The following is a 10,766-nucleotide window of genomic DNA, read 5'->3' as shown; positions in this document are numbered from 1 at the left end:
GGAGCGTTAGCAGCCTGCAGAAAGATTTTTTGAGTTACATGCTAGCTGCAGGAGATGATGTGCTTCCCAAATGAGGAAAAGCTACATAACATAAATGTGGACAGTGTGTTGAGCATGAAAGTACAGAATAAAACTTAGCCTTTAATGAGTCATCAACCACACACATCTTAAGATGCAGACTCTTTCATGATTCATCCTTTTCTATTTATAGACAGTGATGATAAATGTTGCAACAGAGGGTTGTTTCATCAGATTTAACCAAAGAGTATTTCAAATAACAAGTCCTGTACACACAATCGCTGTCTCCTCACACCCCAGACGTTCTTTCAGGGGCAATCACTACTAAATCAGTACACTGTATGCACAACAAGCTCATATCTGTCTAAACTGACCCAAGACTACAGAAAATGATTGTCAAACCTATGTTTAAATTGAACATTTTCATATATTATTTCCATGATCTATTTTTACATTGCAGAATACTTTAGGAAATTAGAAAAGGAAGTACAGTATAGTGTATTTCTTTGGTGTGTGAGAGTTATAATCATGTACATTAGTGCCAAAAAACCATAACACCCATTCAAGTGAAAGCTGTGGACAATCAGTTAGTGAAGCAGCAGACCCATACTGTGTTCAACCTAAAGCCCAATGCAAAGTATTTTTCCTCTGACTGAAGAGGATCAAATCCAGTTGGTTTTGCATTGATATGCTGGGTTTAAAGATACTAGCTTTGTGTTACTGTGAGTACCAGAAATTAGCATTTGAAAAACTACATCACCCCAAAAACAATGACACAGTGACTCACAACAACCCATGATAACATGCATACTGACAACTGCTTTCCTGTTTAATCAAATGCTTCTGAGCCACACAATGGGGTGAGCAACAGATGATCTCTTTAATTGTCAGTCCACGTTTGGATAAATATTGTAGTACTTTAGATGAGAGGAAAAATAAGTTATATTGTGTTTTTGGATGAGCCACTCCCTCTAGCAAAATCAAGTACTACAGCACCTTCTGGACAAAAAGAAGAAAAAGGAAGCCATTTATTTACTGTATGTACAGTATAGTGTGTAGACATAGAAAATACTGTATTTATTCTCTAAATTGGTCAACTGAGAATTTTCACTTCTGCCCTGAAGTTAGATCAATTCAAGTAGGCGTTGTGAAGTGTTGTAAATGTGTGTAAAAAGTTTTGCGTTATATTCTTTATTTCTTTTGTATATTTTGGAATGAAAAGCCCACAGTGAACATGGAGAGATTGTACTTTAGCATTATCCATCATATTGTAAATTTACTTTTTATCACAATAATGTAGAGTTTATTCTATTTATACTGTGTGTGTGTGTGTATACACACATATATATAATGAAATTCTGGATATGGATATTTATTTATTTCAGAATTATTTATTTGTGTCTATAGACATCTCTCATAACAAGTGTTTAATTTCATGCTTTTTTATGCACTGTTTTGGCTGGTCTGCATGATATGGTGAACCATGGATCGACCACCACTGTCAACTGTGCATGCAATAAAATACTTTTCATCAACATGAGCTGGTTGTTATGAACGTTTTCCTTTTATAAATGTGGTGACATTTAAAAGACATCTGAAATATGCAAATGGTACTTAGTAAGTGTACTCTTTATGTAAGATAGCAGATCAATTATACTGTTCATTGCTAAAGCATTTACAATAGGGTCAATGTAAAACTGATACTTAAGCAAAAGCACCCAAAGGAACACAACAGACATTATCCATTACACAAGATGAACTGTCTCAGATGAATATACTTATATTATTTAAACTGTTGTTTGTAATGTAAAGCATAAGCACAAAATGATGATGTAATTTCATGTGTAATGTAGCTTTAAAGGGGTTCAAGGTACAGCTACAGCTATAATTCTTAATAAGAACATTATAAAAAGTGTTTTTAGGAATTCACTGCAAACATTGGAAAAGGCTTTGCAAATGTGTAAGTAATAACACAAAGAAGAAAGTAGGGGTGCTGTCAAATGCAAAAAAGTGAGACATTCATTTGGTCAAAGCTGCAGAAGTGCAGGCACTTAATGACGAGTGGCACTAAAAAGCATGGACATTACTCTAGAAGAGATTTAAGCTTGGCACACGGAACATATTTAACTTGTCTGCATCCTTTATTCTTTATAAAAAATCTATCAGCACTAAAAGAGCTCACCTGCCTTCTGTTTCAACATCAGACCATCTCAGGCACCAATGAAGCGTCACTGCCCCTCTGTGGCTGTAAAAGAGTACTGAACAATTCAGTCCTTCAAAACTGGAAGTGATTACAGGCAGCAGTAATTGTACAAAAACCTTTTTTTAATTTTGTAATATCACAGGTGACTAAGCTAGACATCTATATTTTTAGTTAATGACCCATACTTGCAAAGCACAGTATTTTACTAGATGAAAAGCTACTTCTTAACACTACAAATGTGGAATTTTTGTTACATTTTTTATTTTAAAAAACATCAACGTCTTTCTTGGGTTTTGTTATGCGGAAGCGTGACCCAAATGCCCTTGCTGATTTTAACCAGGTGTCCTGCTTGGCCTTTAACATGACTATCTGTGGCACGACCCCTGCTGTGCCACAGCCCTGAACCCTGCCATTTCCTCCCAAACACTGCGAGCACAGTATCATTTCCCTGTCACCAAATGACTGGCTAGCTGCCGTGGCGTGCTAATGAGAGGAAGAGAGGGCAGATGAAGAGAAGCTACAGAAAGACTGGTTCTTCATTTCCCCTCCTGTGCAATACAATACACAGAATCAATCCTCCATCCTCCACGTCTGTCTGCAGCAACAGTGGCTACAGGGAGAAATTAAGAGCAGCACAGCGGTTATTAGTGTTGGAGAAAATCTCATTTGAGAAGATAAGAGTGCTGATTTCCAGTAAAGGAAAATAAAAAAAGAAATTGTGTCTCAGTGGCTGTAATTTGTACATCATAATGTCACTTGGTTGTCTCTTCCTGAACATATTTTTGCTAAATTCATTATTAGATGTTTGTTAAAAATAATGAAAGTTCAAAAAGTGTGAAGTAAAAAAGAGTTTTGAATAATAACTGCAGACTTTTATTTCTCATTATTATTATTATCTTCTCAATTGCACAAATTTCTCTCTGAGCAACATGTCTTTGTGTTGATTAAAAATATGTTTTATCAGTGTAGTACTGCACAGCTAAATCTCAACCTCTGGAACTCCTGCAGTATTTTATTGTATCTTTGACTTAAACACAAACAAATACTTCAAAGTATGTGAATCCTGATGTGAACTTCAGTACGGATGCATAATTATAGTCAAACTTTAATCTGCTGATCTTAGTTTTCAATTAACCTCAGTTAAATCAATGTTAAAAGATACCATTTAAGATAAGATGATGGTGCTGCTTTAGATTTGTTAAAGGTGTCATTTGGTTCATATGAAGTTAATCAGATGCTAACAGAGAGTGCAGGAAGATAAAAGATGCGTAATCTAATGTGTTGCTTTCTCACAGAAAGCTATCAGTGTCTTTGAATAGGTTTCTCCAACAGGCCAGGCTGAATGAATTACACTAGTCTGTTAGTATTCTGCCTCCGCCGTACAAAAGGTCAATGTCAAATGCACCTCATTTAAAAGTCAATAGCAACCATGCACATCATCTCCTGGGAATTCTGTCCGGGAAGCTTCCAGACGGCATTGTGTATCACTCAGTTAGTAGAGGGCAGCCAGAAAGCTTTTTTAATCTTGACCTTCCAATAAAATATGCTCCCTATCCAGAATTACATGGTCTAAAATGGAGACATAAGCTCCCGACAAACCAGGCCCAGAACGAAACATCTCAAGGGAGAAGTTCAACAGTGTCAGACACAACAGGTTCAACATTGCCTCAACATGTATCTCCACTTCTTTATTTGCTTTATCTTTAAATCTATTACATGTTCACACACTACAAGACCAGTACTGACACCTATAAACCAAATTGTATACAACAATAGAATTGTGAGATTAAAAGTATATAATTATGTTTGTCTTGTTGAAGTATATTCCTAATGTTTACAAAACATGATACAAATCTAAACAATAATACATGGTTAAAGATCTCCTCTGGACATAATTAAAAATACTCTGCTTGGAACAGTAATGTGTCTCTGATGCTGCTTTTCCACAAAAAAAGTATATTTACTGTTTTGAAATTGTTAAAATTACATCCACTCCTTCACCCTCATTAACAATCCAGGATCTATGAATATGCAAATATTTTTCATTTAAAAAATTTAACTGCTGGACATAAGTCTCTTACCGTCACCTACTTCACTATAAACTCAATTCTCAGTGTTTGTGCACTGGAGGCTTCAAGTTTCCACATCACACTTGCGTAGCTTGAATATTGGATCATGACTGGCTCCAAGCTATGATGTGATGTGATATCACAAATCCTGTTCATAGGCCCGCCCTTTCAAATCTGATTTTAAATGAGAACATACAAACTTTCCACTTTCTGCAGATGAATATGAAAAGAAACTGCACATAAATGATGCACAAAATCCAACTGTAAGTAAAACACGTTTTTGGGGGGACTCTAAATACTGTTTCAATGAGGGAGGAAATAATCTATAAATCTATAAACTATCTTTGTAACTCTGTTTACAGAATACTGTTTTTAGATATAATAAAATTCGTCTCTGTCTCAAACAGAAAGCAGCAGTGCCACTCCAGCTACAACCCACTTAGCAGGCGGCTGCTTGTTTCTGAGGTAGAGGGTCCAAACATACGTGGCTCCACGCTGTTTGGTACGGTACACCGGACATTCATAAGTATTCTTGACCTCCTGCTCCTCCGCTGGCACGGCTCTGACATACAACACCGGCATGGCCGGGGTCAGATCCCTCACAACCGCCTCAGAGATGACTCCAGCCTGAGTATCCCAGCGTGCTCCTGGCATGATACAGGACACGTTACATTGTGAGTCTGACTGGCAATACTAACACATAGGTTGCTAAACATTGTTAAAAATCTACGTAATTTAATTCAGTATTGCAGGATGTACTGCAGGGACATAAGTATTGATTAATCCTGACCTTCCATGAAGAGTCCGTGGATGTAGGCCCCTTCCCGAGGCGGATGTCCAAAGTCATCTTTCAACTTTTTTGTTACATCTACAGTCAAAGTCATCTTGTCCAGGGGCCACTGATTCTTGCGAGCGATGCTCTGCAGAACAGCTGGAGGAAAAAACCAAAACAACTGTTTATTTTCTGGAGCACACATTATCTGAATCATCTGTGGTTGATTTTGAAACTGTGACCTCACCAGTGAGGAAAGACTGCGGATTGAAAAGGCCTGAGAGCCAAACAACTGCAGGTAGAACAAAGTCCTGAGTCCAGCTGTCCAGCTCACGACAGCTAGTCATTAGATCAATAAACCTAGAAAATAAATAATCATTCAATTACACAATTTATTGAAGGACTAATATCCAATCAGATCCCTTTGTGTCAATAGAATCACGCTAGCATTTGCTTTATGTTTGAAGACATTTAATGACTGAATTTCTACTTTGATGACCGATGCAGTGTATCATAAGTAACATATTAAAGGACATAATACAGTGGATATGATAAAGGCCTTGTTGAGTAAAAAAAAACCCCGGTATTATTAGGAACCAGTAGTTACCATTGTGAAAGTGTTTTAGTGGAGGGGTAAGCCAGTCTGGCCCAGGAGTCTGGAACAGAGTCATTGAACAGGGCCAACTGCAGAGCCTCCATAGTGGAAGAGATGGTGAGTTCTCCCTGTGAACAGAGAAACCCTCGTTATGATACAGAATAGAACTTTTGATTCTTATTTGTATTAAACTATTACTGCACCTTCAGGCCAAGCTCCAGCTCATTAAGGGATTTTCTTATTTCTGCCAGCAGAAGATTCATGCGTTCACACTCCTGCAAACAGACTGAAATGTACGGACTTCGCTCTGCTGTCTTTGTGATCATCTCTGTCATGTTGTACTCCTCAGGAAGCTTGTCAAGGATATCCTCAATAACAGACTTGACCTGACAAACACCAGTAAACATGATTGGGTTATTTACGTGGGTACAGGTGATTTTTTTCCAGTAATGTTTCTTTCTGTGTGTCAGCACCTTCTCCTCTGTGCTCTGAGCTGCACTCTCTCCTCTGGAGGAGTCCTGCGGCTGTAGCTCCAGCAGAGTCCTTAAGAGGTTGTCTGAGGTGACAGTGAGGCAATCAAGCTCAGCATTGGGATGTAGACCATACAGAGTGGGATTCTCAGATGGAAGATGTTCATCCACGTAACTGTGGTATCCACTGTAGTCCATAAACGGAGGGGCCAGGAACCCAGGACACAGAAAGAGCTCCCCTTCAAACTATGAATTCAAAAATTTTATATTTTTACACAAATATAACAGTTGTGCACCTGTCAGCTTGTTGCTGCACCTACAGCAAAAACACACTGACTAATGCCTGATTGTGCAAACTGCATTTGAGGAGATGCAGTAACTGTGTAGCTTGTTGGTAAAGGGGAAGAAGATTAACACTTTAAGACAAAAGTACCAAATAATTGCCTGTTAATGACTGCAATGGGGTTTCATGCAGCTGGCAGCCAAATCCAGCACAGTGCACATTACCAAAGTGAGAGAGGTAAACTAGCAGTGGCAAAAACACAAACTGCAGTTCAGTTTAACATCCCAAGAGGGCACCCTTGACCTAAACAACATCACCAAGAAAATCAAAACCGTTTTCTAGAGTTTTACTATTTGGCACCATGAAACTGTCCATAGCCCTACTTTATGTATCCAAATTAATAAGTAGGAAAAAATTTGAAAATTATACAATTTTGGAGCAATCCCAAATGCATAAAACATTGGTTTATTCTAAGATGAACACTGACTCACCATTTTTGGATGCATGAATTCTTCCAGATAAGTCTTACACAGTCTTCTATCCCAGTCATCAGTAATGTGTCCTCCATACATGATCTCCCCAAAAAGATAACACAAATCTTCCCAAGGCACCTGCATAGACTGTCACAGAATTAGACTGATAAGACAATGCATGTAAAATACACTTCTTAATAATGAGCATCTAAAATCTCTATAAACAAAATGTGTTCCTTCATCTCACATTTCCCTATTTTATTTAATTCTTCTATGTCATAATATTCCTTCTTCGAGGCTTCAGTCTTTATGATCTCTTCCCAAATGAGCTATTTTATTAATGATAACAGTAGGGAAATGTAACAAAATTATGTTTCTTTAAACACACTGATCACATGTATGACAGAAGAGTCTCTTCCTCAGCGGGAGATTATGATCCGTGAGGGTGAAGGAGGAAGAAAAGAACCTGTGATTCATAACAAATTACAAAAGCTGGAGGTTCACAATCATTTGTACCTGTATTGTTTTGCAAATTGCTTCCTTCATCAGCTCTAATTGCAGTGATCACTTATGTAGCGTTGTGAACTGTCACATTGGCTGCATGTAATTACATTTAGGATAACGCTTCATTGCCCTCCTAATGAATTCTCTGTATACGCACATACAGGTTACTGTTTGGTTAACATAATGAAGGACATTCGTTTTTGGAGGGCAGAATACCTAGGAGACATAATTGGTTGTGACCAGAGTAATAGGAGTTCTAAGAGAAATGCATTAGGAGTCGTGAGGGGTGCAGCACCCCAAGAATGGATTTTTTGTCTTCCTGAAATAAAGCTAAATTATAGGTTGTGTGTTCATAGTTATAAGAAGAAATGTGGAGAAAAAAATATGGGAATGAACATTTTTCACAAATTACAGTTCAACAAAAGATTTCAATAAGTAATTGGAGACACTGTGCAGTAATTCAACATCCCTGTCTGACATTAATACTGCTGCAAACACTATTATCATTATAAATTCACACAGAAAGTAGTGGTAAAAAATGAATTAAAAGTTTTATAAATATAAATAAAAATATAAAACAAAATTAAATGAGACTGCTGATTTTTAAAAAAAAAAAAAATTTAAATAGTGGTAAATTTACTTTGGTGTTTGCCTCTAAGTAATTGTACAAGACGTTGACTGAGATGGTGAGGTCTCCTGTGCTGAAGGGGTAAATATGGTTCCACCCCTGGGGGCCAAATTTTCGGCGTTCTGTCACACAAGCATGAAAGAAGCAGAGGGAGAAGAACATGGAGTTGAACTCCTGCTCTCTGGAGCACATATCCAGAGTATCCTGAAAAGAGAGGGAGGGAACGAACAGCTGATTAAATACATTTTGTTAATGAAAGGTGATGCTTTCATGGAAATTACTTTTTTACATTTTAAACGCACTTGACTGAAATTGTGGAGGGCTGCGTGCAGACTGGCGTTCATGCCAGTGGGGGGCTCCTTAGTGATTTTGATGGAGTTCTCCAGGATGCCTCTGGGGATAACATGCTGCTCAGGGCTTGGTGCTGGTTCACCGGTGATGAACACCCTGTATTTGGGGTGACTGTCCACTGCTGCTGCCTCCAGAAAAGCATCTAAAGAGGGCAGCCAGCGAGCCACAAGGTGCACATTCTGACCAACCAAAATATCAAAAAGCATTAGAAAATATATTAGAAAGAATATGCTATGAGGTTGATAAAATAAATATATCTAGCTTTGTTTGCGGAGTATTCATTCTAAAAAAGTCTTTTTGTCCAGAGTTAGTAAGAAAGCCTCCAGGGACTCACTTGGCTGCAGGCGTTTCCCTTTAAAAGAGGCATTTATGGAGCTGATCTAGCCAATTATGGTTTTTATTGAACCAAATTGAGTTTATTTCCCTTACGCAGAGGGTGAGATAATGTAATTAGGTGCATTACAGGCTGGCTGCAAGAACAGCCTGATGTCACTGCAATAGCCTAGTCACTGAATGGTGATGCTCCCTACCTGCAGAATGACCCAGTGCCCAAGTTTAGAGGCGTTCCTCAGAACCCTTTTAGCAACTTCCTCCTGTCCCTGTCCAAGGGAAACATTGTGCAAATTTCCCTGGTCAATGGAAAATCCCAGCTTCAATCCTGCACAGGAAAAAAGTAGTTAGAAAATATATCTCTAACAAGTGATACAAGATGCATAAATATCAAGAATATGTCTGGTACCTAGTTTCTCTACATCTTTGAGTGGATCAACCCCAGGTGAGAGGATAAAAAACATGGGAGTGGAGGGGCTACTATCCTCATACAACTTGTCAAATTCCAGCCCAGGCACCTCCACATATTTTGCTCCCATGCTGTCCTCCACAAAGTTCCTGCCAGGAAACATGATCCAATTTTAATGATAAATAGCACTTGTAAACATAAATGCACTGTGGTCATTTACTTACTTTAGTGTGTAGGTCATCCTATCAGGGCGGAGTGCTCTCAGGATTATGAGCTTCTGGAGGGAACTCTTATTCTTCCAGTCCTGTGGAAGCCTTTCCTTTTCGGGACAGCTGGATTCAACGATCTTCCTCCAGCGCTTAGGTGAGCTTTCCATGTCTCTGTCCAGTCCACTGAAGCTCTCCATTATAGAAATAGTCTATACCAGAATTTCAGACAGTGTCATATCACTTGAAGCACTTTATTATGGTACATATAGTGCTGATCTGATGGCCAACAAAATGAAAATGAGACCCTTTACCATATAAAGGTAATGAGCCTGCAGTATACTGTACCTTAATGGCCCCCCAGACATGTGGAGAGAGGAAGGGCACTGGGCTGACTGTGCTAGCTTGCACAGGGAAATGCAGAAGGAAGTCAAATTCCTGAGCATCAATCAAGCCCTGCTTGAGCAGAATCTAAGGGGAAGGACCAAGAGTAGTTTGTAATGATCTATGTTGTATTGATCTCTTTTCAATCATTTCCACAGCAATCCAAAACTGCAAGAGAACTGTTTGGCAAAAGAACTGGGTAACTTCATCTGGCTGAATAAGTGCTTCAGAATGTGAAATAGCGACATGAAGGACAGCCTTCAGAGCAGTTGTCGCCATGACAGATAATTGCATTATGCCATCAGAACCAACCCCCTTGTCAGAACCAACTGTCTGAACAGCAGCCATAGAGCAAGGTGTGAGAGGTAATCAATAGCAGCGTATGGTACTGCTGACTGCTTTTAATTGAAGTTAATGTGGGGGCAGAAAAGTACTTTGATTGATGGGGATGACAGGAGGCTCCACCTTTGAGGCGGCCCTGAGTTCCTCACCTGGAAGGCAGTGTGTGACAAGAAGGTTAACTTGTCTCTTTCAAACAGGCCCTGGCTGGTGTACAGGAATACAGAATAGGTGATGGCTTCAGTCAGAGTGAGCACTCTGGTCCTCACATCCTCGTCCCATTCTGCACACTCCATTGCTTTGCTAAACACGGAGTTAAAAGTCTGCAAGACAGGAGGACAGTGTTCAGATAAAGAATAACTGCATTTAACACTGAACTGACAGCTAACACTACTAAAAAAGGTTCAATTTTTTGGAAGTAAGATTAGAAATACAGATTTGGGCTAAATTGCTCACACAGGATTGTGCTTAATGACAAATGAACAACTCTAATTTTAAAAAATCCAACAGATTGTGTTTGAAATCCTGCTCAAAATGATGAGTGTCCTCTGAGAGCACTTCAGGGGTAAAGGTTTCACCTTGAGAGAAAACTGGTACATGAGGTTAATCCTGCTGAGGTCATTGATGATGAAGAAGAGGAGTGACGCTCTCTCAGCTGCTGGGCGGTATATTTCTCGAGCCTCGTTGATCTTTGTCTCGTTCTCTCTGGCCTCCACCACCTGTGTGTTCCAA

General features: G+C 39.0%; 1 protein-coding gene across 1 annotated transcript in view; it reads right to left on the bottom strand.

The window, feature by feature from the left end:
* Positions 1-4,689: 4,689 nt before the first annotated feature.
* The window catches only part of LOC128365912 (dynein axonemal heavy chain 11), a 38,601-nt gene continuing 32,524 nt past the window's right edge, over positions 4,690-10,766 (bottom strand). Inside the window, exons 68-82 of the mRNA XM_053326534.1 lie at positions 10,613-10,753; positions 10,187-10,357; positions 9,660-9,782; positions 9,330-9,523; positions 9,106-9,254; positions 8,897-9,024; positions 8,318-8,545; positions 8,028-8,219; positions 6,902-7,021; positions 6,131-6,373; positions 5,861-6,043; positions 5,670-5,785; positions 5,310-5,422; positions 5,081-5,221; positions 4,690-4,937 (exon numbers count right to left, since the gene is read on the bottom strand). Of these exons, the coding sequence (XP_053182509.1) occupies positions 4,690-4,937; positions 5,081-5,221; positions 5,310-5,422; positions 5,670-5,785; positions 5,861-6,043; positions 6,131-6,373; positions 6,902-7,021; positions 8,028-8,219; positions 8,318-8,545; positions 8,897-9,024; positions 9,106-9,254; positions 9,330-9,523; positions 9,660-9,782; positions 10,187-10,357; positions 10,613-10,753 (2,490 nt within the window). The remainder of the gene's footprint in view (positions 4,938-5,080; positions 5,222-5,309; positions 5,423-5,669; positions 5,786-5,860; positions 6,044-6,130; positions 6,374-6,901; positions 7,022-8,027; positions 8,220-8,317; positions 8,546-8,896; positions 9,025-9,105; positions 9,255-9,329; positions 9,524-9,659; positions 9,783-10,186; positions 10,358-10,612; positions 10,754-10,766) is intronic.

The sequence above is a fragment of the Scomber japonicus genome, chromosome 10, assembly GCF_027409825.1.
Source record: "Scomber japonicus isolate fScoJap1 chromosome 10, fScoJap1.pri, whole genome shotgun sequence".
NCBI classification, from domain to species: domain Eukaryota; kingdom Metazoa; phylum Chordata; class Actinopteri; order Scombriformes; family Scombridae; genus Scomber; species Scomber japonicus.
Note: the sequence above shows the minus strand (reverse complement) of the source record. Positions and strands in the feature narration are given on the sequence as shown.